General features: G+C 43.5%; 1 protein-coding gene across 1 annotated transcript; it reads right to left on the reverse strand.

The window, feature by feature from the left end:
* Nucleotides 1–1,802: 1,802 nt before the first annotated feature.
* SPMIP11 (sperm microtubule inner protein 11) lies at nucleotides 1,803–27,254 on the reverse strand. Its single transcript, XM_024736983.1, has 4 exons — nucleotides 27,153–27,254; nucleotides 4,636–4,758; nucleotides 2,416–2,560; nucleotides 1,803–1,987 (listed from the first exon to the last, which is right to left on the reverse strand). Exons 1-4 carry the CDS (start codon nucleotides 27,229–27,231, stop codon nucleotides 1,939–1,941), a joined length of 396 nt encoding a protein of 131 aa, XP_024592751.1. The 5' UTR covers nucleotides 27,232–27,254; the 3' UTR covers nucleotides 1,803–1,938.
* Between the last annotated feature and the right edge of the window lie 681 nt (nucleotides 27,255–27,935).

Below are 27,935 nucleotides of genomic sequence, written 5' to 3' on the forward strand. Positions count from 1 at the left end.
TGTGTGTGTAACCGTGCGTGCGCGGTGGTCTGCGTGTCTGTGTAAGCGTGCATGCGTGGTGGTCTGTGTGTGTCTGTTTTCCCGGTCTGTGTGTCTCTGTGGTCCTGCTCCTTGGCTCTCCACCCTGGGTTGCCTCTTTCCTGTGGGCCTCTGTCTTCTGGGAATAAGGCAGGATTTCTGATTTCAAGGGATGGAGAGAGATGCCCTTGTTGCACAGGAGTGGGATGGGGTGTGGTAGCAAGAGGGTGGCCCTGGGGAGAGGAGTCCTTTTCGTGCCAAATCCCTAAGTGCCGTTTGGGGGCCACATGTGCAGCACGACTGTCTCCCTGCCTGAGGCAGGGACCCAAGCGCCTGCTTGAGGCCCACAGTGCTCCTTGCACTTGAACTGTCTGGGCTTTGGTGGGCAGAGGCTCAGGAGTTTCCTGGGCTCCCCAGCTGGTGTCCTGGGATGTGGTATGCTTTGGGGCTGGGGTAGCATGGGATCCCTCTGAGGACCCAGATTCTGGTACTAAGGGCTAAGGGAGGGGAACCTGGACCTCAGCCTTCCCCAGCCTTCAGCTTGAGCCTAGCGTGCTCCGCGCTCCCCAGACCTCATGAAGCCTGCAAGAGCTGGCAGGAGGGTTAGGAGGGCTGGACCCTAGATTCCCTTCCTGTCCCTGCCTGCCTTTTACCCTCTTCCCTGCAATCTCCTTGCCTCTGGACTGAATTAGTTGGTGCCTTGGTTTCTCTGTCTGTACCTATTTAAGCCAGAGGCATTAGCCAGGATTTTGCTTGAAGATCGCTTTGTCTTTGAGGCGTTAGAGAGGCAGAGGAGAGAGGGTCCCAGAGTTGCTGGGTTTGTCTTGCCCTACCACCCAAGGTGGTAGTCTTGCCCTTTCTCATGTCCTTTCTGACTCTAGCTCCTTGCAGAAGCCTGCTTTGGGGGATCTTCATGCATCAACCAAATGGGCCATCGGTCACTTCATTAGCCAAGGCAGGAGAAGGGGAAAAGACTAGTTGGTCCAGACAGAAAGTCAACTCCCCTTCCCTCAGCCACATCCCTGGACAGGAAGGTTCTGCGTGGGGTCCTGGGGTGGGGATGAGGCTGTAAGGAGACCAGAGTGGGAAGACTGCAGTCTTGGGTGACTTGTCTCTGCTTCTTGCCAGGTGGGAGGGACCTGTCCACACCCTGGCTCCCTGTACCGCAGTGCCAGCCGTGTGCTTCCCCCGGGCTGACGTTGCCCCCTTCCTCGCCAGTTGGGGTGGGGGAGTCAGTGGATGGGAGGCCCATGGACTTTGGTTTTATAATGTAACCAGTGTGTGTGTGTAGGGGGGGAGGGAGTGTATACCATGTATTTCAGTGAAATATTTAATATATTTAAATATCAATAAAAGTCAAAGTCTTTGTAAAATTCCCTGTTCTCTGCAGCTGTTCTGGGCTGTGGGTTGGGTCAGAAGTGGCAGAGCCTGGGGTAGGAGGCAGGCCCCAGTCTGGGGGCTCTGTGGACCTCTCTCGTCTGTGGTCAGAGGGCTTCCTCTGTTTTTCTTCTTGCCAAGGTAAAACTGCAGCGTCTTCACAGAGCGTGACTACTCCAAGACCTGTCAGTATCATGAGGGGCAGGGTGTCTTCCGAGATTTGTTACTCCGACCCCTGCCGTGCATGAGCCCAGGAACCCCTGTGGTGGTCTTTCCAGTGCCCCGGCTCCTCCCAAGCCAAACACCAAGTTCTGGCTCCTTCAGGAATCTCTCACAATCCTGATCCCCCAGGAATTTGGGTATTGGAATAATTTCCCTCCCCCTCACTTGCAGTGCACACGCGTGACTTCTAGTCCAATCTGTTTATTCCATGTTCTCAATCCCCTCCTGCCATTAGGCAGCCACTGGAACCAGGACACCTCCCTCTTTCCCTCTTTGCCCTCCATCCAGAGTTTATCTTGTCCTTCTGCAAACACATCCTGCTCAATACAGACTGAAGTTTCTGTCATTGAGAATAGAGTGATCCATAAACCTGGAAAAGAGAGGTAGGGTCTCAGATTCAGCCAGGTTAGGCTGGATGGGGGCGGGGGGTGCTTAAACCTAGAATGGGCAGAGGCAGTGATGAAGAAGTGGGGCTACTGCCAATGGATGGTGGTTAGAGGGGTGCGAGGTGGCAATGAAGGGAGCTGAAACGCCCCGGGCCTCCCACAGGAGTGCTGTAGATACTTGTGTCTATTCAGAAGTCATATCCGTAAGGCAAAACGCAAAGACACAGACCAATCTTTAGTTCCTTTGAATGCCAGCACTGCCCAGATTCTGGGGCCGGTTGTCCCTGGTAAGACCAAAACTTCCTATTCCATTTCCCAACTCTGACTAGAAATGAGAGTCTCCCAAGGATTTCAGTGAGGGGAAGGAGTAATACTTTCCTTGATCTCCCCACCCTCACCCTTCCAGCCTAACCTGGTCATTGGGCTTTTGATGAGGCAGTGGCGGGGGCTCCGGATCCATGGCATGGTTTCCTCTGGGCGCACTCCTGGACTGTGGGACCGCCAGAAGCTGAAGTTCTGAGCATCAGTCAGGGGGACTCTGAAGACCTGATTGGGGACTGAATGGTTGGGGGAAGGGCAGGTTATCCAATTTCTTAGAGTTGTCTGCTCCCTTTTGCGCCTCAGGGCATCACAAGCCCAGCCTAGCAGCTGGGCCTGACCAGGTGCTGAGAAGTCCTGGAAATGTGGTCACCACACTGAGTTCCACTTCTGGAGTCCAGCATCTCTCTAGCATCTCGCACCCTTCATGGTCAGTGGAATCAGTCTTGGTTCTTCCTGCTTCTGCTATAAGCCCATCTCCAAGAGAGCTTTCCCCAAGTGCTAAGGTGGTGGAAAAACAAGTGGTCAACCCACTTGGTTTGTTTTCTTTCTTTCTTTGACCGTGCTACACGGCTTGTGGGATCTTAGTTCCCCGACCAGGGATTGAACCCGGGCCCTCGGCAGTGAGAGCACAGAGTTCTAACCACCCAGCACACTTGGAAAATGTGCAAGGTGAGTCTACTGGTTCTTTTTTTTTCCCTCTTTGCTCATTTCAGGTAGTTCTCTGAAATTTAGCAGTGATACTACCTCATGTTTGGATATTACTAATAGATATCATTTATCAAGTACCTGTTATGTTCTAAATGTTGTATTAGGTATTAAGTGTTTTTAAAATTTTGAAATAATACCAGACTTACCTAGATTTTCTTTTTTTTTGGATTTTCACTTTTTATTTATTTGAAAAAATCTATACCAGTGTATAAAAATTATATATATATATATAAATTTTTTTTTTTTCTTTTTTGCTGTACGTGGGCCTCTGACTGTTGTGGCCTCTCCCGTTGTGGAGCACAGGCTCCGGACGCGCAGGCTCAGTGGCCATGGCTCATGGGCCCAGCCGCTCCGCGGAATGTGGGATCTTCCCGGACTGGGGCACGCACCTGTGTCCCCTGCATCGGCAGGCGGACTCTCAACCACTGCACCACCAGGGAAGCCCATAAAATTTGTATATTTTTAAAACAAAAAATTATAGCCTAATATTCTGGCTGTATGGTCTTTATAATCATTATTTTTTTTTAAATCCCTAATATGCTATTGAGTAGATGTTATATTTTTCACTTAGTTGTTTTCCTATTAATCGATAAAAAGCTTTTAAAAAGTTTTGCTAGTAGAAATAACAGATATTCCTCTTCATGCGTATCTTTTCTAGTTTCTGAAAGTATTTGTTTTTTTAAATTAAACTTTAATTTTGAGATAATGATAGATTCACATACAGTTGTAAGAAGTGAAAGACAGAGATCTTGTGTACCCTTTAGCCATGTCCTCCCAGCCCCCACCGAGGTAACATCTTGTAAAATTATAGCACTTTATTACAACCAGGGTATTAACATATTGATACAGAACGGTTCTACCACCACAGAATCCTGGCGTTGCCCTTTTATAACCACATCCTCCTCCCTCCACCCCTTGGTAATCAATAATGTGCTCTTCAGTTCTATAATTTTGTCATTTTAAGAATGTTATATAAATGGCATCATGCAGTATGGGATCTTTTTTGGGATTGGCTTTCTTTACATAGTAGAATTCCCTGGAGATTCCTCAGTATTTGCATGTATCAGTAGGTTGTCCTAGGTGCTTTTTTAAATGTACATTTTCTCTAACTTTCACAGAAAATGCGGCAGTATAATTCCGATTTTCAGATGATCCAGAGAGATTAAGTGGTGGAAGGAATTTCCCCAAGGTCACACGGCTTGTTTGGAGTTTAAACTCAGCTCAAATTCCAAAGCTTTGATCCTCACAACAATTCTGTAAGATTGGTAGAGTAGGCATTTTCTGTTTTTTTGTTTTGTTTTTTTAAATAAACGAGGAAGCAGGTTACAAAAGGATAAGTGATTGCCCAAGGTGAGACACTTAAAAGAGACAGAAATAGTACTCACACCTGGATCTTCTGCTTCCAAGTCTGATTCAGTTTTTATTTTATCTTGCTTACCCCACCATTCAAGTCTACTTTCTCCTTCTTCTTCTCAGTCTCTTCTTGGCTCTTTTTGCCCCCATCCCCTGCTCTATAACAATGCCCCACCACATCCCAGCCATTCTTGAGGAACTCAGACACATCTTTTCTGCCCCTAGCAGGTGACAAATCCAAGATACTTACATGTCTTTAACAACACCTTCCGTACAGCTTCCTGGTACCTTGTGTGGCTATTCTGGTGCACGGAATGATTCCCATCTTCTGAGATAATAGGGGGAAGCCTAGTGGGCTCTGGTTCTTTCTGGTCTGAAACGAGAACAGACGTGCTCTGAGTACTTAGCAAAGCGGGATATTTGACTTTCTGAGTCTCTGGTCTCCATGCCAACCAGGCACAGGGCAGGGATCTCTCCAAGCCACTCACATCCGATTCTCAGGATCTCAGGAGTCAAATCAAAATGCCTGTGACAGAGGGGAGGGAGGGAGAACAGTGATCAGACCTTCCTCACTACTCTCTTGCTCCTCCCTGACTCCTGGTTTTGAGTGGCCTCCTGCTAGAATCAGGATATTGACAAATACTTAGGGTTAGTGTAGGTGGAAAAGGCCCCTTGTCTGGATGGATATTCCTTTCCTGAGATTGGCATATTTGCAGAGCTTCAGTTGGTCTAACAGGGGAAATTATGTTTAAGCTAAGTGTTGGAGGATAAGAAGGGATTCATGGGACATAGTAGTATCAGGAAGAGCATTTCGGGCAGCAAGATATCAAGTGCGTTAGAAGTGCTAGAGAGGTCTCAGCTTGCTGTTGACTTAGAGCTGGACTAATGCTGGGTAAAGTGGAGAGGGACAGGGCCGGCAGCTGGAAAGGCAGTGTAGAGTAGGGTAGTGTAGACTTAGCATTCTTATGGGAGTTTAGGAATCTCCTCTGAGGCAAAATCTGTATCTTACAGTGACTGAAAAAACCAGACCTTCCTTACCCAGTGCTATGGTCTGAATGTTCCCATCCCCCCCAAATTCACTTGATGAAAACTTAATGCCCAAGGTAATGGTATTTGGAGGTGGGGCCTTTGGGATGTGATTCATGAAGGCAGAGCCCTCATGAATGGAATTAGTGCCCTTGTAAAAGAGACCTGAGAGAGCTTCCTTGCCCCTTCTGCCATGTGAGGAAACAATAAGAAGTGTGCAACCTGGAAGAGGGCCCTCACCTGGCATCCTGATCCTGGACTTCCAGCCTCCAGAAATGTGAGAAATAAATTTCTGTTGTTTATAAGCCACCCAGTCTACTGTATTTTGTTATAGCAGCCTGAATGGACCAAGATACCCAGCCTCTTGTGTAGCGAGGCCATGGGCAAAGAGTTTTGGTAGGCCAATCAACACATCTTCTTCAGATTTTGAATCAAAGACTGGGGTTGCAAAGAAGCTGGGACCATGTAAAGTCTTTTTCTGTTGATGGAAGTTGGGGCAGTGAAGCTGCATCTTGTTTCGAGCAGCAGTATCCGGGGCCCAGTGTCCTTGGTGCCAGCAGTGCCCGCCACAGCATCAAACGCAGTGGTGTCTGTGCCCAGCCAGGTCTGCAGCAAGATTCTGAACATTGTTTCTGGTTACCCTCTGCCAAGCTTTGTTCTCTGTTCCTTCTACAATTTTTATGTGTTTCCCAATATTCCTTTCTTTATAAACCACTTCATTGTATAACAGACAGAAGAAGTTGTATATATTTAATATATACAACTTAGTGAGTTTGGAGGTAAGTATACACCTGTGAAACCATCACCACAATCTATGCCACAGACATATACATCACCTCCAAAAATCTCCTCCCACCTTCTTTGTTGATTGTAATTATCTTTTTGACAAGAACATCTAACATAAGCTCTAACCTCTTAGCGAAGTTTTAAGTATATAACACAGTATTAACTATAGGCTCTGTGCTGTATAGTAGATCTCTAGGACTTATTCATCTTGCATAACTGAAATTTTATACCCTTTGATTACTACCTCCCTGTTTCTTCCTCCCCCCAGCCTCTGGCAACCACCATTTTATTCTCTGCTTCTATGAGTTTGATTATTTTAGATTTCTCATACAAGTGGTATCATATAGTATTTGTCCTGTGTCTGGCTTATTTTCACTTAGCATAATGTCTTCCAGATTCATCCATGTTGTTGCAAATGGCAGGATTTCCTTTTTTTTTTTAAGGCCGAATAATATTCCATTGTACGCATATACCACGTTTAAAAAATTCAGGGACTTCCCTGATGGTCCGGTGGTTAAGACTCCGCCCTCCCAATACAGGGGGCCAGGGTTCAATTACCTGGTCAGGGAACTAGATCCCTCATACCGCAACTAAGAGCCTGCACGCCACAACTAAAAAAGATCCCGCATGCCGCAACGAAGATCTCGCGTATAGCAACGAAGACCCTGCGTGCCGCAACTAAGACCTGGTGCAGCCAAATAAATAAATATTTTAAAAAATAATAAAATTTAAAAAAATAAATAAAAAACCCATTCATGCGTTGATGGACATTTATGTTGCTTCCGTATCTTGGCTGTTGTGAATAATGCTGCAACGGATGTGAGAGTGCACATATCTGAGATCGTGATTTCAATTCCTTTCAGGAATATGTATTAGAAGTGGGATTGCTGGATCATATGGTAGTTCTATTAATTTCTTGAGAAATCACCTTACTGTTTTCTATACTGGCTGCACCCGTTTGCTTTCCCACCACAGTGCACATGGGTTCCCTTTTTTCCTCACCAATGCTGGTTATCTTTTGTGGGTTTTTTTGATTATAGCCACTTTAACAGGTGTGGGGTGACATTGTGGTTTTAATTTGCATTTCCCTCATGATTAGATGTTGAGCATCTTTTCATATACCTGTTGGCCATTTGTGTGTCTTCTTTGGAGAAATGTCTTTTCAGATCCTCTGCCCATTTTTTGTTGGATTTTCTTTTTTTTTTTGCTGTTGAGTTATAGGAATTCCGTATATATTTTGGATATTAACCCTTTATCAAATACATGGTTTGCAAGTATTTTCCCCCGTACTGTAGGCTGCCTTTTCATTTTGCTGATTGTTTCCTTTGCTGTGCAGAAGCTTTTTAGTTTGATGTAATCCCACCAATATTTTAATAAATTCATGTTCTGCTTAAATAGGCTAGATTTGGCTTGCATCTCAGAATCCTGGGCTTGTCAGGAACTGGGTCAAAATTTGCCATTCTCTCTTGAAACTCTTAAGATAGCTGACTCACCTCTGGTGGATGGTGGGGATGCCCCCTCTTTTAATTAATTAATTAATTAATTAATTTTTGGCTGTGTTGGGTCTTCGTTGCAGTGCGCGGGCTTCTCATTGCGGTGGCTTCTCTTGTTGCGGAGCAGAGGCTGTAGGTGCGCGGGCTTCAGTAGTTGTGGCTCACGGGCTCAGTAGTTGTGGCTCGCGGGCTCAGTGGTTGTGGATCACGGGCTCAGTGGTTGTGGATCACGGGCTCAGTAGTTGTGGCTTGTGGGCTCTAGAGCGCAGGCTCAGTAGGTGTGGTGCATGGGCTTAGTTGCCCCGCGGCATGCGGGATGTTCCTGGACCAGGGCTCGAACCCGTGTCCCCTGCATTGGCAGGCAGATTCTTAACCGCTGTGCCACCAGGGAAGCCCCCCCACCTCTGTTTTATAGTCCTTCCCCAGCTCCTGCTTCCCCCCTTCATCCTGCTTGGCCCCACGCATTCGTCATCATCTGTCCCTCCACACTCCCTTTTGCACTCCAGTGGAAATCTCCTTTAACATTCTCTGAGACAATGACATTACCAGAGTGGGACACTGTTTGAATCCCCTCCCTTGACAGTTGAGGGCTTGGGCAGGTGGAAGCCTGGACTGAACCAGGGGCTGAATTTACTTCATCACAGGTTATAGCAATGAGGGGCCATTTCCTAGAAGCGGTGTCATTTGAGTTTGGTCGTTTGGGGTCGTTTGACTTTGGGCTAAGTGAGGGTGTCACAATGTCTATGGCCAAGTAAGTGTAGACTGAGGAGAAGAGCAAGAGTATATTCCTAGTAGGCAATGGGACCTGGACTACAAGTAATTATTGGTCTGGGTGCAGGTGACAGTGGGAGCTCTTTATCGGGTCCCGAGGCCTCAGACTGTTCTTTAGGGTACAGCCAGATGACGCTCTCTATTATCTCAGTTTCCAAGTAGTAGTCTTCCAGCTTCCTGTATGGGTTACTGTGTGCTTGGAGGTGTATTGGACAGTATCACCCACTTGGATGCCTTCCTCTTGACTCAAGCACCAGTTGGCATATTCCTCGGATCAGTATTTGGCGAGCTGGAAGATATTTTTGGTAACCCATAGCTTCTGCAAGCTGCCAAGTTTTGGAAGCCACCTGAGGTGAAGGGTGGTGAGGGGTAGGTGGGAATCATGCCACAGCTACTTGTGAAAGGGCATGTTCTGGGTAGAGAGATGCAATGAACTCTTTATAACTCCACCATGGCAAGGTAGATTAATCCATCATTTTGTTGGTAGACGGTATAACACAGGTTCTTCGCTCACCCAGTTAATACTATACCCCATATGTTTTTTTGTGATAAATAGATACGAAGGAAGGGCCCTGACACTTTCTTCTAGAGCCAGGCCATAAATTAGGAGTTGCCATAAGACCAGATTTAATGCTTTGAATGGACCATGAAGGACATATGGGGTAGTGCAAAAGTACTTGGGTGGATCTTCTACTTTTCCAAATTTATGTTGCAGATTTCTCAATAGTATAAGCTTCCCAGGGCCACTGGGATGGTCACAAAATCTTAGTTTTCCACTGCTTTGCCCATTGCCTCTGTTAGCTGGAACTGGGGCTGATTGGCCACAATGTTTTCAGGCTGAAGAATTTTTAGAATGGGTCTACCTCAGTGGCTCCCAGGATTCTGACTTTCAGGTTAGGGTGTTTGCCTGTCTGTTCCAGATTCTGAGTACATGGTGGTGATAATATCTAACAGACATTACTTGCAGTTGTCTTGAAGTTGGTGTCACTGCAAGCAGAGTAATACCACCCTGACTAGAAATTTATACAAGATCAGTTTGAGAGAAAATGTTGTGGTACTGTATGTAAAATATGACCCCTAGGAGGTCGTATCAGCTGTGGGGCATTAATCCCTCAAAGTTGAGTGGCGCGTTAACATGGATTGAAATTGGCTAAAGTATGTTTTGAAGGCTATCTTGCGCTTACTGTCTTTCCTGAGATAAGGAAATAGTCAGTGCTTTGGGAAGAAGTGGACAAGAGCATAAACCCAGGGAACCAGACCAATTCCCAGGGCACATTTTACATATGGGGACAGTTCCTTTGCCTCCAAAAATATCTTCCTCAAAGTGGTGCACTTGTTACACAGGGGAGGTGGAGGGGGCAAGAGATAACAGAGAGGCTTAGTGCTGGTTGCAGACTGCTGATGTAAAATGGACTACACGGATATTCTAGAGATAACAACAATAAAAAGGGCTAATAATTAGTGAATGTGCTCAGCACAACTATAAAAGGTAGGTACTGTTACTATCTTATTTTGTAAATGGAGAAACGGAGGCCCAGAGAAGTTCAGTGGTTTGCCCAAGGTCACATAACCAGCATATGGCAGAGACATGAGTTTAACCCAAGCAGTTTGGCTCCAGAGCCCATGCTCTTAACCACCGCATTAAACTGGCTCTTGAAATCATCTCATCAGGCCTTCCAGGAAAGACCAAGGACTAAGGAAAAACATGAACTGATAGAACTAGCCTCTTAATGGGCTCCCCTGCGTACAGCTCAATGGGGGCCCTGTCAAAGGTGTCTGCTCAACTTGGAGAAGCCTTGAGTTGGGAGGGAGACATGATGATATTACCTTGTTCTAGAGGCAGATCCCTGCCTCCCTGAGATTCACTGAATTGTGGAATATCGTTTCCTATGGCCAGCATCGAGGGAGCAGAGAGGACTGGAACCTGGTGGGCCAGTCTTCAGTGGATTAGATCAGTCCCAGCGAGGAAAACCAGTGGGGAAATGCCAAGCCCCTGTGGAAAAAGTGGTCTGTCTGCTGAAATACAGACACAGTCATCCACCTTGGAGGTGCCCACTCCCTAGGCTTTGGCAGATTGTAGTTGTGAGTAGCTTGAGTACCTTCTCCCTTCTGGTTTCAGGTGGATGGGGATGATGGTCTATAGCAGCTATGAGACATATGAGTGTTTCCAAAATACACTTCTGTAACTTCAGTATGTTTATCCATGTAGAAAGGCAGAGGGGCTCAGAGGTTTTGGCCAGTTCACTCTTGGCTGAATTGTGCCATTCATGCTCCTGTTTGAAAAGCCAGAACTACAGTGCCCTCTGCTGGAGTCTAAGTGGCATCTCCAGCTGTCTCCTAATAGCGGGTCACCAAACAGGCAGCTGGGAGAGGTCAGGAGAGCTAGGAGACTGAGCAGAGGACATTCCAATCAGGGTGGGGAAAACCACCTATGGGACCCCTTTGACACGATCCAGAAAATGAGAATACAAGTGATATACGCTCGGCTTTTACCAAAGATGTGAGATTTACTTTTTCTTTGAAGAGATTCATTTGGAAGTAAGAGCAACTTGGAGGGCTCATTAGTGAATTCCTCTGGGAGAAGGAATGATAAAGGCAGCAGTGGAGGAAGATGGAGTGAGGCCCTTTGGATGTGTGGAGCTTGGAGGTCATCGTGTCTGTGGCTGGAGGGCAGTCACTAGAGAGTCTGGCAGGGAGAGGTCATTTGTTTCAAGCCAAGAATAAGCATAAGCACTCTTAACCTTTGAAGCTATCCTTTGAAGCCAGCTAGCATTTGTTGCTTCTCAAGGAATCTTATGGTTAAAAATATTGCTTTCCATGGGAATTCCCTGGCGATCCAGTGGTTAGGATCATCACTTTCACTGCCAAGGGCCCAGGTTCAATTCCAGGTTGGGGAACTAAGATCCCACAAGCTGTGCGACCAAAAAAAAAATGTACATATATATGTGTGTGTGTATATGTGTGTGTGTGTGTGTGTGTGTGTGTGTGTGTGTGTGTGTATTGCTTTTCAGGTACCCTATCCTAGCAAGTATGTTTTGAGTAGCAGGACAAAGATATTCCAGTCAGAGGAAAGGTATATATTCCATATGTAAATAATAACTTACTTATTATGGTTTATAACTTTTCTTCCAATCATCTGTTGTACAGTTTTTTGTGCTAGGTCACAGCTGTATTACATACATTATATAATTGAATCTCCACAACAAATCTATAAGGAAGGCATTATTATCTCCATTTACAAGTGAGGAAACAGGCACTCTGAATTTGCTTAGCGAGTTAGCTCCATGAAGCTGAATAACTTTGAGTACCTGATAAAAATGAGTTTCTGAAGTCAAGGATAGACCAAAGTATGCTCTCCACACTCAGTTTTCCTCCTTGGTTTTTCTATTTTGGTTCTTTATCAGGAGGAAAAGAAAGGAAGGAGGCAGAGACTGGCAGAATATTTAGCTACCTGTGTTGACTCATGTCTATGAATTTTCATTATGACTATAATAAGGAAAGCTTGAGTGGGCCCTCACATCTACTAGAAGGGAAAAAAAAACTTTCTTCAAAGAAAAATTGTGAATGACTTAAAAATATTATAGTATGTGTTAAGAATGAGAAGTGTTAATACGTTCATTTTAATGGTTGCTGTTAAAGCCCTCATTGAAAGGCCAATTAAGAGTGCGGTTGATTTGAGCATGGAGAACAGGTTGAAGTGCTAGTACGGGGGGACAGAAAAAGGTCAAGCCACTTGAGTGAATGTATTAACAAGGTGAAATCAGCCAGAAAGAGAGCAGGGCCAGAGAATCATTCTGAAGACAAGTGTGAATGACAAATTAGAGTCCTGCAAGATCACATGGAACTAAGGGTGAGCACAGTCAGGAACTGTGTGTTCCTTGAATTAATGAATGTAGAAATAGGGATTAGAAAGACTTGGGTAAGCAAGGTGGATGGATGTTGTTTTCTAAGAGCCAAACAGAATGCTGTATTTTCTCCATACATACTTTCCCAAACCAGTTCTGAAGTAATAGGAAGGTATGAGCCAAGTTCCCTGTTACGGTGGTCCACATTCCCGAATCTCTGCCAGCTGGCCTATTTCAAGCAGCCTCAGCAGCACCAGGATTCAGAACCAGGTGAGCTCTGTTGCACCTTCCTGTTGATACGTTAAATAAGATGAGAGCTAAGAGCTTACCGTTTAATTTAGCAACATCCCCATGGATGTGAGCATTGGTGACTAGACACATAAGAAGTTTCAGTGGAGCGGTAGGGGCAAGAGCCTGATTGGCATGGGTTCAAGAGAGACTGGCAGGGCTTCCCTGGTGGCGCAGTGGTTGAGAGTCCGCCTGCCGATGCAGGGGACGCGGGTTCGTGCCCCGGTCCGGGAGGATCCCACATGCCGTGGAGCGGTTGGGCCCGTGAGCCATGGCTGCTGAGCCTGCGCGTCCGGAGCCTGTGCTCCACAACGGGAGAGGCCACAACAGTGAGAGGCCTGTGTACCGCAAAAAGAAAAAAAAAGAGAGAGACTGGCAGGATATTTAGAGACAGAAAGACCAGACAACTCTTTTGAGGAAATTTTCTGTATGGGGGGTGGGCAGGGAAATAGGATGTAGGGCTTTAAGATGGAAGAAATTATCGCATGAATGTACGTAGATAGGAATGGCCAGAGATAGAAAAACTGATGCAATAGAGTGTGAAGAATATTGGAGTAGTGTCCTTGAATAGTCAACAATATGAGCTCTGATGCACAAGTGGAGGGGTTTGTCTTAACAAGTGTGTAGACCATTCACTCATTATAATAAGACATATACAGGCACAGATGCAGGTAGATGGATAGACATGATTTTGTGAGAGGTTATGGAAATTATCTTCCAGTTGCTTCTGTTTTCACTGTGAAATAGAAGGAAAGTCATTATGTGAGAGTGAGGATAGGAGATGAGGTGTTAGAGGTTTGAGGAAAGAGAAGGTATGAAGTGGCCTTCAGGAGAGTGAGAGAATGCGTAGAACAAGGAAATGTAGTCTGACTTCTGGGCAGCCATAGAGGCCCACTTGAGTTTAGTGATCAGGAATTTAGGGTGAGGCCAATCAGCATGGTTGTTTTTCTCTTGTCGTTGAGTATAAACTACTTTTCCCAGGAGTTTTGGTATAATCAGGAGTGGGAAAGGGGAGAAGGTGGCGGAGAAAGAAATGGGGACAATAGCTTGAGGGGACCATTTGGTCAAGAGAGGATTCTTTTTTTTCCCCAACTGGAATGATTACAGCACATTTGTATACTTATGGAAATGATCTGGGAAGAGGGAAAAAACTGAGGGAGAGGGAGATAATTACAGGAGCAAAATCTTTGAGGGAAGTGTGGATGAGATCCAGTACACAAACGGAGTCAGTTCATTCATTGTACCAGAGGGAAGGTATAAATGCAGTGGAAGGTTAGATGTGATGATGGAAAGTCTCTTTTGATTGCTTCTATTTTTAGTTAAATAAGGAGCAAGGAAGTTAGCTCAGAGTGAGGATTGAGAGGGGATTTTAGAGATTTGAGGAGAGAGGGGGAGTTGCCTTGAGGAGTGGGAGAGTGGCTAGGGAAATATAATAGGATTTTCAGGAAGTCCCAAGTGCTCACTTGAGATCTGTGGTTATTGGCACTAATCATTCTAGGAAGACTAGATGTCCTAGGAGGAGGGCCAAATACACAGACCTTTGTCTTCATAGGTTTCCCTGGAGCTTCACACTCCAACTCCCTGGAGTTTCATAGCCTTATCCTGAGCTTCTAGAGTCAGCCTACGTGCCCCGGAGCTTGGCCATGTGGTCCCAGACTTCAGCTCCTGGGCAGCTCAAGTGGCTTCAAGGAAATACTATGAATAGAACATAATTACTATTGAGTGGAATTTTCAGGTGGAAGTCTGAATAACATGGTTGAAAGTTGGCAGAGGGTAGCCAAGTTCCCTGAATGTCTCTGTGCACAGATATTTCAGGAGGTGCACAATTGAAATGACTTGTCAAGAACCTACAATGTGCTGCCACTTGAGGGCAAAAGACACACATAGGTTGAAAGTGATGGGATGGAAAAAGATATTTCATGCAAATGGAAATGACAAGAAAGCAGGTGTAGCAATACTCACACCAGACAAAATAGACTTTAAAACAAAGTCCATAGAGAAAGACAAAGAAGAATACTATATAATGATAAAGGAATCAGTATATTATGAGAAGAGGATACTACACTTGTTATATATGCACCCAATATAGGAGCACCTAAATACATAAAACAAATACTAACAGACAATAAAGGGAGAAATTGACAGGAATACAACAATAGTAGGAGACTTTAATACCTCACTGACATCAGCGGACAGATCTTCTAGACAGAAAATCAATAATGCAACAGAGATCCTAAATGACACAATAGAACAGTTGGACTTAATTTATATCTACAAGACACTACATCCAAAACAAAACAAAAACAAACAAACAAAAAAAAACCAGAATACACATTCTTTTCAAGTCACATGGGACATTCTCTAGGATAGACTATATAAAGGACACAAAACAAGACTCAACAAATTTAAGAGGATAGAAATTATTTCAAGCATCTCTTCTGACCATAACAGTATGAAACTAGAAATCAACCACAGAAGGAAAAATGAGAAAAAATGGCTTGTCAGAAATGGGAGATGAGTTACAGGGTTCTGGCCGGGATGCAGTGAAAGCAGTCTGTGATCAAAGTGGGAGTTGGAAGTGCTTTGTTATGGTTTTAGCCTTGAATTCCTTCTAGATTTTGAAATTTGCTCTTATAAGGATGAAGCTCTTGCCTCAGCTCTACACATGGCTGGCTCATTCTCATTCTTCACGGTGTGGCTCAAACATTACCTCCTTGATTACTGTCTAAAGTGGGCCTCTCAGGCTTCCCTGGTGGCACAGTGGTTAAGGATCTGCCTGCCAGTGCAGGGGACACGGGTTCGAGCCCTGGTCCGGGAAGATCCCACACGCCCCGGAGCAACTAAGCCCATGCACCACAACTGCTGAGCCTGAACTCTAGAGCCTGCGAGCCACAACTACTGAGCCTGTGTGCCACAACTACTGAAGCCTGCGTGCCTAAGAGCCCATGCTTTGCAACAACAGAAGCCACCACAGCGAGAAGCCTGTGCACCGCAGTGAAGAGTAGCCCCTGCTCGCCTCAACTAGAGAAAGCGCGCGTGCAGCAGTGAAGACCCAACGCAGCCAAAAAAAAAAAAAAAAAAAAAAAAAAAAAAAAAAAAAAAAAAAAAAAAAAGGGGGCCCAGGCCTCTCCAAGTTACTCTCCATCATGGGATCTGCAAACCCAGTTGCCTATAAGAGTCAGGCAGATAATGTTTATGAGTAAAACAACTAAGAAACCTGTCCCATCTAAAGGGGCAGCTGCTACTTTGCTCTGGCCAGTTGTGGTCGTGTGGGAATTTAGGGCCAGTGTGGCCAGTTCTAATTTTTAACAGAAGTCAGAAATGTGGATTTTACATAGAATCTCCTGATTTTTAGATGTGGGTCCAAATTTTTTAAGCAATCACTCTGCAGGCTAAGTCCGGCCCTCTGGCCAGCAGTTTATAACTTCTGATCCATTGCATCAACTCTCCCACCCTATATCCTTCCCAGTACTTGTTATATTCTGTGAATATCTTGTTTGTTTATTTACCTGTTTATTGTCTGTGTTAGTCACTGTTGTATTCCTCGTGCCTAACACAGTGCCTGGCACAATCAGTTCCCAATAAATAATTATCTGATGTTGGATGAGAAGGGGAGTCTGGATTGGTGCCTTACTTGGGAGGTTTCTCTGTATTCTGAAATTATATATATAAATTATAAATATGAATATATGTATGTATGTGTGTGTTTATATAGAGGTGTGTGTATATATGTATATACGTAAATATATGTGTATATACACACACACACACACACAAACACCTGTATATGGCAAATATTTTCTCTTAGTCTCTCTTTTATTTATTTATTTATTTTGGCCGTGCCGCACGGCTTGTGGAATCTTAGTTCCCAGACCAGGGATCAAACCCGGGTCCTTGGCAATGATGGCACAGAGTCCTAACCCCTGGACTGCCAGGGAATTCGCCTCTTAAGTCTCTTTCTTGCCTTTTAACTTTATGATGTCTTTCGATACAGAATTATAACTTTTATTTAGGAAAAATTGTCAATCTTTTCTCTTAGGCTTCTGGGGCTATGTCCTATGAGGAAAGTTTTCCAAATTAATTTACAAAGTGTTTTCTTGTTTTTTAAATTTTATTTTTGGTTGCATTGGGGCTTCGTTGCTGTGTGTGGGCTTTCTCTAGTTGTGGCAAGCGGGTGCTACTGTTTGTTGAGGTGCGTGGGCTTCTCATTGCACTGGCTTCTCTTGTTGCGGAGCACGGGCTCTAGGGTGCACGGGCTTCAGCAGTTGTGGTGTACGGGTTTAGTTGCTCTGCAGCATGTGGGATCTTCCCGGACCAGAGATTGAACCCGTGTCCCCTGCATTGGCAGGAGGATTCTTAACCCCTGTGCCACAAGGGAAGTCCCTATACTTATTTATTTTAAATCTGCCTTGTAATCCAAACATTTACCAAAAAATCCTCTTTTCACTTACTTGATAGTGAATTTTTTTTTTTTTTTTTTTTTTTTTTTCCCGGTATGCGGGCCTCTCACCGTTGTGGCCTCTCCCGTTGCAGAGCACAGGCTCCGGACGCGCAGGCTCAGCGGCCATGGCTCACGGGTCCAGCCGCTCCGCGGCATGTGGGATCTTCCCGGAGCGGGGCACGAACCCGTGTTCCCTGCATCGGCAGGCGGACTCTCAACCACGGCGCCACCAGGGAAGCCCGATAGTGAACTTTGAAGCACAAAAGTTTTAAATTTTGATGAAATCCAATTTATCTGTCTTTCCTTCTGTCACTTATGCTTTTGTTGGCTTTTCTTAGAAACCACTGCCTAATCCCAAGATCATGAAGATTTTTCTCCTAAGAGTTTTAAAGTTTTAGCTCTTACATTTATGTCTATGGTCCATTTTGAGTAAATTTTTGTATATGGTGTGAGGTGGGGTCCAATTTCATTCTTTTGCATGTGATTATCCAGTTTTTGCCACACAATTTGTTGAAACGACTATTCTCTCCCATTGAATTGTCTTGGCATTCTTGTTGAAAATCAATTGACCATAAATTAAGGGTTTATTTCTGGACTCTCAATTCTATTTCACTGATCTATATGGCAATTCTTAAGCCAACATAACACGGTCTTGATTATAGCAGCTTTGTAGAAGATATGAAATTGGGAAGTATGTCCTCCAACATTGTTATTCTTCAAGATTGCTTTGGTTATTCTGGGTCCCATATATTTCCATATGAATTTTAGGATATCTTGTCAATTTCTACCAGATATCATTATCTTTGGGAGATATTTCTTTCTCAAAAAAAATTGATATATAGTTTACATAAAATATTATGTTAGTTTCATTTGGGTGATATTTCACTACAAGGAATTCTAAGCATCTAAAATGTGTCTGGAAAGGGATCTCACATTTATTCCCCCCCTGCATCCTAACTCACATACTGAATTTGGCAAATATTCAGGAATCTCCAACTTGGTCCAGGACACTTATCTATGTTTTTATCAGTAATCCTTTAAGGTACCCTAGTTTCTTTTTGTTTTTTTGGCCATACCGTGCAGCATGCGGGATCCTAGTTCCCCCACCAGGGATCAAACCCGTGCCCCCTGCGTTGGGAACGCTGAGTGTTAACCACTGGACCACCAGGGAAGTCCAAGGTGCCCTAGTTTCTTGATGTATTTTTTAGACTGTTAAGTGTGAATAGCTCAATATTATATATATAGTAGAAGCTCTTCTAAAGAAGCTCCATTGAGGGTACTTCCCTGGTGGTCCAGTGGGTAAGATTCTGGGCTCCCAATGCAGGGGACCCAGGTTCAATCCCTGGTTGGGGAACTAGATCCCACATGCATGCTGCAACTAAGAGCCTGCATGCCGCAATGAAGATCCCTCATGCCACAGTGAAGATCCTGCATGTTTGCAACTAAAGATCCCGCATGCCGCAAATAACATCCAGCGCAGCCTAAATAAGTAAATAAATAATAAATAAATAACTAATAAATATTAAATAAAAGAAACTCCATTGAATAGACTTGCTAGATTAATTAATGTTCTCCATTTCCTCTGAAACACATATTAAAAACTGCCTGCAACACTCCAGTTGCAGCCAAGAGCTGCTCTAGAGTATACCTGCACACTTATGCTCCCACTTGAGTTGCGTGCACACCAAGAGTCAGCTGTGGTTCTTCTCCCCATACAATTTATGCCAGGTTTATTCTGTAATTGCAATATTGCAGTTTAATGATATATTATTTCAACTAATAGAATATGGATTTTTAAAAAAAGAGCAGTGAGTGCCTCCATGAGATTTACCAGGGGCACCCAACGCAAACACTCCCAACCTTTCTACATAAAATGTAACAAGCAAGCATTAAATAAATTTATGAGATATTAAAAAAAAGAGCAGTGGTTTGTATAAAAATGAAATTGAATGCTTTGGAAAAACTCAAACTTCAAAAAATTACACTTTGAATTAAAATGGATGTGATTTAGAAAAGTATCATTTTGCAACTATCACAGAAATAATTGAACCATCACTATATACTAAAACTAGTAAGCGAAAGTTTGATGAAGAATAGGGTATTTACATTTTTTTTTTTTTTAATTAATTTAATTTTTGGCTTCATCGGGTCTTTGTTGCTGTGCGTGGGTTTTCTCTAGTTGCTGAGAGCGGGGGCTACTCTTTGTTGCGGAGCACAGGCTCTAGGCGTGCGGGTTTCAGTAGTTGCGGCACGTGGACTCAGTAGTTGTGGCGCGCGTGCTCTAGAGCACAGGCTCAGTAGTTGTGGCGCACGGGCTCAGTTGCTCCGCGGCATGTGGGATCTCCCCGGACCAGGGCTCGAACCCGTGCCCCCTGCATTGGCAGGCAGATTCTTAACCACTGTGCCACCAGGGAAGCCCAGGGTATTTACATTTTTTCAAAGTATCTTCCTGGAAATTATTACTAATTACAAAACAAAGATAGTAACTTGACAGTGGAGAAAACTGGAAAACACGACCTTAATCAAATGGTCAAAGTTAACATCACCAATAATGGGACAAAATGACATCACAAGCCTCCTGATGTGATGTATTGAAGACATGATATTGCTTAGTCCTGCCAAAAATATTTAAACCTAATCTAATCTTGAGAAACATCAGACAAACCCAAATTAAGAAAAATGCTATAAGATATCTTGCCTGTACTGTTAAAATTGTCAATGTCATGAAACAAAGCATCAGAGGAATTGTTCCGGATTAAAGGAGACTAAAGAGACCTGCCAACTAAATGCAATCCTTATTGGATTGATTGATTTATCAATAATTAATTAATCAATTTAATTGGTTAATTAACCAATCAAATAATTGATTAACCAATTCTTTCTATTTCTATGATCAGTCTTATCCTTAATGGTATCCTAGAAGGAAAAATTTTGTTCTAAAGGACATTAATGGGACGATTGGCAAAATTGGAATATAGACTATAGATAATTAAATAGTATTGTATTGGTGTTAAAATTGCTGAGTTTGATACCTATACTGTGGGTTGTTATCTAAGAAAATGTTCTTATTCTTAGGAAATACAAACTGAAATATTTGAGAGTAAAGGATATAATATGAGCAGCTTATTCTCAACTAGCTGAGAAAAAAATAGATGTTTATATATAGATATGTAAATATATAAATTATATATATATATGGAGAGAGAGAGAGCAAGCAAATATGGCCAAATATTAACAATTGACTAATTTGGGTAAAGGGTATACGGAATTTCTTTTGTACCAGTCTTACAACTTTTCTATAATTAAAAAAAATTAATTAATTTATTTTTGGCTGCATTGGGTCTTTCTCTAGTTGCCGTGGCTTCTCTTGTTGCAAAGCATGAGCTATAGGTGCATGGGCTTCAACAGTTGTGGCGGGCAAGCTCTAGAGCACAGGCTCAGTAGTTGTGGTGCACAGGCTTTGTTGCTCCGTGGCATGTGGGATCTTCCCGGACCAGGGCTCGAACCTATGTCCCCTGCAGTGGCAGGCGGATTCTCAACCACTGCACCACCAGGAAAGCCCTCTATAATTTTGAAATTATATCATGAAAATACATTATTTATTTATTTATTTTTGGCTGCGTTGGCTCTTCGTTGCTGCACGCGGGGTTTGTCTAGTTGCCTTGAGCAGGGGCTACTCTTCGTTGTGGTGTGCAGGCTTCTCATTGCAGTGGCTTCTCTTGTTGTGGATCACGGGCTTCAGGCTCATGGGCTTCAGTAGTTGTGGCTCGTGGGCTCTAGGGTGCAGACTCAGCAGTTGTGGCACACAGGCTTAGTTGCTCCGCAGCATGTGGGATCTTCCTGGACCGGGGCCCAAACCCCTGTCCCCCACATTGAAAGGCGGATTCTCAATGACTGCGCCATCAGGGAAGCACTCTATAATTTTGAAATTATATCATGAAAATACATGTTAAAGATGGTTAATTAACCGTAAAGTTTGTTTCCTTTCCCTCCTAAATTTGCTAAAATCACATCAAAATAACAACAACAATAATGGCATTAACCTTCAAGGTCAAAGAGAGAGCAAGGATACAATAGCAAGATGATATATTTCAGTGGAAATATCTTTTGAAAAATGGAAAGTAGAGAGAGGGGTAGTAACAAATTTATCAGAATAGGAAAAGTTTTAACTTAAGTTTCTGCAGTGAAGGATACATGTAGAATTGAGCTAATTCATTTGGGAGGCTCAAACCTTAGAACGTAGCAGGTACCACAGAAGGTAGAGGTAAAGACTAGGTCCGAGAACAGGAAGGTGGTCACTGAAACTCTGTCTACAGAGCATGTGGCACAACCAGGCCAACCACCACGCCCCAACAGGGAGATAGAAGATTTTCGGTCCAGCAATCCCACTTCTGGCTATATATCCAAAGGAAGTGAAAACAGGATCTTGAAGAGGTATTTCCACTCTGATGTTCATTGCAGCATTACTCACAATAGCCAAGATATGGAAACCTAAGTGTCTGTCAGTGGATGAATGGATAAAGAAGATGTGATGTATATATATATGTATATATGTGTATATATATATATATATGCCATGAAATATTATTCAGTCATGAGAAAGACGGAAATCCGGTCATTTGCAACAACATGGATGAACCTTGAGGGCATTATGCTAAGTAAGGTAAGTCAGACAGAAGAAGACAAATACTGTATGATCTCACTTAGACGTGCAATCTAAAAAAGCGGAACTCAGAAACAGAGTAGAATGGTGGTTGGGGGGTGAGGGGATGAGACGTTGGCCAAAGGGTATAAACTTCCAGTTATAAGATGAATAAGTTCTGGGGATCTGATGTACAGCATGGTGATTATAGGTAATTATACTGCATTATATACTTGAAAGGTACTGAGAGAGTAGACCTTGAATGTTCTTACCACAAAAAAGAAATGGCAATTACGTGACGTGATGGAGGTATTAGAGCTAATACTTTGGTAGTTATCATCTTGCAATATATTTTAAGCGTATCAAATCAACATATTGTACACCTTAAACTTACACAATGTTATACGTCAATTATATCTCAGTAAAACTGGGGAAAAAGAGAAAGATTTCTCTGGAGGAACTGAATCTTGGAGGCACTGCACTCCTGCACAAGATTTACTGTGAGGGACGGTATATGGTGCAAGACTAAAAATACGATGATTAAGTGAAAATCGAGATCGTCAAAGGTGAGACTCAGTGCCCCCTTCACCTGTCTTGATCCCAGTATGCTAGCAGACAAACATGTAACCAATCCCCAGAGAAGCAATTATAATGTTCTTCCCTGGAGAAAATGTAGAGATCCAGAGGAAAGCTCCCCGTGAAGCCCACAGTGGATAACTACCCCTGCGCTCCAGGCTTCTAGTCAGCTTTTTAGTTCCTCACTCTTAACTTATAATGGAGAGCCAAGGATCACCAGTTATTTGACAATAGTTATCAATGAGGAAGATAGAGATCAAAATAAACTCATAGGAAAAAGGGCGCAGAGGAAACAGAGCTAATGCAGAGAACAGAAGAGAATTTCAAATAAAGTATAATATCCCTAAAGAAAAAAGAAGATATGGAAAAGGAAAACCAGAGGACCAAAAACAGCCCTTGGAAATTAAAAATATAGTAACCAAAATAAAATGTTATTATACAAAGGTATGGTGATTTTCCTGTAGGTCCACAACTTCTATATTACCCGTCCCCTTGAGTGTGGGCTAGATTTAGTAATTCTCTTCTAACAAACAGAATAAGGTGGAAGTCACAGTCACTTCTGGGACTGTCATAAAAAGGCATTGCGGCTTCCTTCCTCCTCCCACTCTCTCTCACTCTCTGATCACCTGCTCTGAGGAAAGTTAGCTGCCAAGTGAGAACAGTCAGGCAGCTTATTGGAAGGCCCACGTGGTGAGAAACTGAGGTGTCTTGTCAATAGCCAGAGAGGAACTGAGGCCTCCAGCTATGAGATGACTGCAGCCCCTGCTGACATCCTGTCTGCAACCACAAGAGAAACCCTGAGCCAGAACCAACCAGCTAAACTGCTCCTGGATGCCTGATTCACAGAAACTATAAGGTAATAAATGTTCGTTGCTTTAAGCCTCTATGTTTTAGGGTAATTTGTTACACAGAAATAGATAATTAACACAGAAGGTTGGAAGATAAAAGTGAGGAACCTCCCAAAGAGTAAATGTTTTAAAACCCAAGGGAAGCATAGAGAAAGATTAATTAAGTTACAGGACCAGTTCAGGAGGTTTTAGAGCTGACAAATGGAAGTTCCAAAAAGAGAGGAGAGAAAATAGAGAATAAATTAATGAAGAAATAATAAAGGAAAATTTGTCAGAAATAGAGTGCACAAATTTCCAGATTGAAAAAGCTCAGGGAATGTCTATCACAGTGAAGGAAAAAAGATCTACAGCAAATTCCAACATTATGAAATTTCAGAACACTAGGGAACAAAAAGAAAATCAAAAGCTTCTGGAGACAAATACATCATACACAAAAGAATCCAACTGGAAGTTAGAGGACAATAAAGGTATAACTTCAAAATTCTCAGAAAATGATTTTCGACCTAGAATTCCATATCTGGAAAAACTGACAATCAAGTGTGAGGGTAGGGCTTCCCTGGTGGCACGGTGCTTATGAATCCTCCTGCCAATGCAGGGGACACGGGTTTGAGCCCTGGTCCAGGAAGATCCCACATGCCACGGAGCAACTAAGCCCGTGGCCACAACTACTGAGCCTGCGCTCTAGAGCCCGCATGCCACAACTACTGAAGCCTGTGCGCCTGAAGCCCGTGATCCGCAACAAGAGAAGCCACTGCAATAAGAAGCCCGCACACCGCAACTGGGGAAAGCGCACGCACAGCAACGGAGACCTGACGCAGCCAAAAATAAATAAATAAATAAATTCATTTAAAAAAATGTGTGAGGGTAGAATAAAATCATTCTTCACTCAAAAATATACCTCTTACACATTCTTAGAAAACTATTCAAGGATATATTCCAGGAAAGGGAGAGAGTAAACCAAGAAAGAAAACATGGGATCCAGGAAATAGGGAATAAAACTTTGGAGAGAGGCAAAAGCAAGTTTCAGGACAAGAGCTACGCGCCAGGAGTAGGAGACGGCAGAGTATAGGAGTAGGAGAGAGAAAGTTTGGGGAAAAAGGAATTGGTAGATTATTTGTTGTGTTTTGGTAGATTATTTGTTGTGTTTTGAGTGATTGGAAAAAATATCATCGGGCATTTAATAGAGCTGTTGAAGTAATTTGTGGAAAAAAGTAACAGTAGTTACCTGGAGAGCTAAGCGAGTGAAAAAATGGTGGCAATTCTTAACTCTAGGGATGAACAAAAAATTGAACAAAAAAGGAAAAGTTATTATAGTGACATTATTTGGCTTAGCAGTGAACAATTTTTACATATTTGTAAGACTACAAGACTATAGATTTAAACTTGTATGTTCTATTGTTACATCCCAAATCATCAAATTTAGTGGCTTAAAACAACATCCACAGGCTTCCCTGGTGGCGCAGTGGTTAAGAATCTGCCTGCCAATGCAGGGGACGTGGGTTCGGGCCCTGGTCCAGGAAGATCACATATGCCATGAAGCAGCTAAGCCTGTGCGCCACAACTACTGAGCCACAACTACTGAGCCCGCGAGCCACAGCTACTGAAGCCCGCATGCCTAGAGCCCGTGCTCTGCAACAAGAGAAGCCACTGCAATGAGAAGCCTGCGCACCGCAACAAAGAGTAGCCCCCGCTCGCCACAACTAGAGAAAGGCCGCGCGCAGCAACGAAGACCCAACGCGGCCAAAAATAGTAAAAAAAAAAAAACCCAAAAAACAAAAAAACAACATCCACTTACTATCTCACAGTTCTGTAAGTCTGGTAGTCTCTGCTTAGTCTCACAAGGCTGAAATCAAGGTGTTGGCTGGGCTGGGGTCTTAAGTGGAGACTCTAGGGAAGAATCCATTTTCAGGTTCATTCAGGTTATTGGCAGAATTCAGGTTTTTCTGGTTATAGGACTGATGTCTTGCTGACTGTCAGCTGGGACACTCTCAGCTCCTAACTGCCACCCACATTGGCATGGAGGCCCCCTGCATCTTCAAACCTGCACATGCTTCCAATCTCTGAATTCCTCTTTTGCTGTTAACTGGAAAAAACCACTCTGCTTTTAAAAGGCTTGTGTGATCAGATTAGGCCCACTCACATAATCTCCTTTTTTCCATGTAAAGTAACAATCACCAGAGTGTTATCCATCATATTCTGAGGTTCTGCCCACATTCAAAGGGGAGGGGATTATATAAGGGCAAAGTTCATTGAGGGTCATTCTTAGAATTTTGCTTACCACAAACCTAAAACTGTGACATAACTATACTGGAAAAACTAGGATGAGAGAGGGGAAGCACACAGTATAGTATAAGAAAGCTAAATTTTCAACTCTCGTAACAGGAGGGCAGTATGTAATAACCCAAAATGGAAGAAGGGAAATTTGTGGGCTAGGCCAAGTGTGTTTCTCTGAGAGAGGGTGAAGAACTCCTAATTTGGAGACAATAGCATCCCCGTGGCATAATGCCGGGACCCAGCTGGGTGGGGGCAAGCAGGGGAGGGCTGGTGTAGGGCTATTAAGGGATTCCTAGCGTCCATTAGTGGGAATGTGTGAAACAGAGCTGAATATGTGAAACAGAGCTTCTCTGATGGAATTAGAAAGAGAACACAGTGTGCCCAATGGAGGCCTGTACAAGATCAGTCCTTCTCAATCTTTTTTTTTTTTTTTTTTTTTTTTTTTTTTGAAAAATTCAAAAGAATGTTTTTCTCAATTTTTTTTTTTTTTTTTTTTTTTTTTTTTGCGGTACGCGGGCCTCTCACTGTTGTGGCCTCTCCCATTGCAGAGCACAGGCTCCGGACGCTCAGGCTCAGCGGCCATGGCTCACGGGCACAGCCGCTCCGCGGCATGTGGAATCCTCCCGGACCGGGTCATGAACCCGTGTCCCCTGCATCAGCAGGCAGACTCCCAACCACTGCGCCACCAGGGAAGCCCCAGTCCTTCTCAATCTTAACGTTGTACTTTATTTTTTCCCAGTTATCCCCTCCCTTTACCCCAACGCAACTTTTGCTTTAGTACCGGCCCACGCTTAGTTTCCTTCACATGGGTTCTCCATTCTGCCAGGAATACCCTTTCTCCTTCATTTCTGTGCTTTCAAGCAATTCATCTTTTAAGACCTTAATCTTGTCACATTTCCTGTAAACCCTCCCTTTAGAATTAGTTTAGTCACTCAGTATCACTTATTCATTCACTCACCCTACAAATATATTTGTCAAACCTCTATTATGTGAGGTACTGCTAGGTATTGTGGATATAATACAGGTCTGATATATACTCACTGCCTACTAAAACTCCTTCAGTGGTTCCCTATAAAGTTAAAAGGTTTAGCATGGCTAACTGTATACTCAGTTATCTGGCCCCTGCCTAGCTTTCGAGGCCTGCTTCTCACCCCCTGTCTATGCTTTATCTGTACCCAAGGACTTGGAGTTCACTTAATAAGGTTCTCTCAATTCTCTGTTCCTTTGTCTGTGCTGTATTCCCTTGTCTTCTACTTGGTTAACTCCGATCATCCTTTAATACTCAGTCCTGGAAGCATTTCCTGTGTGAGGTCTTCTCTAAAGGATCCCCCTATTCTCATTTCAAATCCAGTAGCATCAGGTACTTCCTCTTTTGTGGTTCCATAGCGTTCCATATTTAATTGAATCATACACCATATTGCAAATTTTTTTGTTTGCATGCTTATCTTCATCTGATGGTCAGCTACTTTATGGCAGAGAGAGGTCTAATCCTATCCATCTTTGTAACGCTAGTCACCAACATAAAGCCTGACACATAGTTGGTGCTTAATAAATGTTGACTAAATGAGCAAATGAATAAGAATACACTTATTCGGTTGAACAAATCTGGTGTCTTAATAAGGATATTAAATGACAGGAGAGGGAATGGATAGCTTCCGTATTCCATAATTTTAACTAGTATAATTGTTAATCTTGGGGGATAAAACTCTAACCCAAAGTAGGAAAAGAAATGGCTAAGAAGTGGCCCTTCTAACCCTCTATTCTATGTTCCCCTTACATGTTTCTTCAGTTGTGTCCCTTTTCTTGTTCCGAAAGGAATTTTGATATCCTAATAGATATAAGTTGAAGAAGGCCATCTTGGGTCCTCCCTGTCCTCTTCTGGAATGTGCAGGCGGGAGCACTGGAGTCTGTTTGGTAACCATGGTAATGTCCTGAAGAATCACTATGACTGACACTCCCTTTGTCTGAGGAGGCACAGGATTTATGAGTTCACAGTGGGGCTTGAGTGGCACAGAAAACAAGGGCCAGTTACCCTTTTGCTTGCCCTAGTCTTTTTTTATTTTTTAAAAAATTTATCTATTTATTTATTTATGGCTGTGTTGGGTCTTCGTTTCTGTGCAAGGGCTTTCTCTAGTTGTGGCAAGCGGGGGCCACTCTTCATCGCGGCGCGCGGGCCTCTCACTATTGCGGCCTCTCCTGTTGCGGAGCACAGGCTTCAGACGCGCAGGCTCAGCAGTTGTGGCTCACGGGCCCAGTTGCTCCGCAGCATGTGGGATCCTCCCAGACCAGGGCTCGAACCCGTGTCCCCTACATTGGCAGGCAGATTCTCAACCACTGCGCCACCAGGGAAGCCCTGCCCTAGTCTTATTTGCAGAAAGCAGTGAGTAGAAAGAGCAATGACCTGGGCTTAAATCTTAGTTTTGCCATACTCTAGGTGTCTGACTTTGAATTGATTAAACTTCAGTTTTTTAATTTAAAAAAAAGGGCTATGATATCTAGTTCATAGAGTTACGAGAATTAAATGAGATAATGTATGCAAATTTCCTCAGCACAGTGTTCT

Source organism: Neophocaena asiaeorientalis, unplaced genomic scaffold (genome assembly GCF_003031525.2).
Source record: "Neophocaena asiaeorientalis asiaeorientalis breed wild unplaced genomic scaffold, Neophocaena_asiaeorientalis_V1.1 scaffold134, whole genome shotgun sequence".
NCBI classification, from domain to species: domain Eukaryota; kingdom Metazoa; phylum Chordata; class Mammalia; order Artiodactyla; family Phocoenidae; genus Neophocaena; species Neophocaena asiaeorientalis.

What these genes read in the sequence shown, in the direction of transcription:
- SPMIP11 (XM_024736983.1), bottom strand. Translation starts at nt 27,231, where the DNA reads ATGGCCTTCTTCAACTTATATCTATTAGGATATCAAAATTCCTTTCGG. An exon ending in GGACACAACTGAAGAAACAT is followed by an intron (nt 4,759 to 27,152) that starts GTAAGGGGAACA and finishes TTCTCGTTTCAG; the next exon opens with ACCAGAAAGAACCAGAGCCC. An exon ending in GAAGGTGTTGTTAAAGACAT is followed by an intron (nt 2,561 to 4,635) that starts GTAAGTATCTTG and finishes CCAACCATTCAG; the next exon opens with TCCCCAATCAGGTCTTCAGA.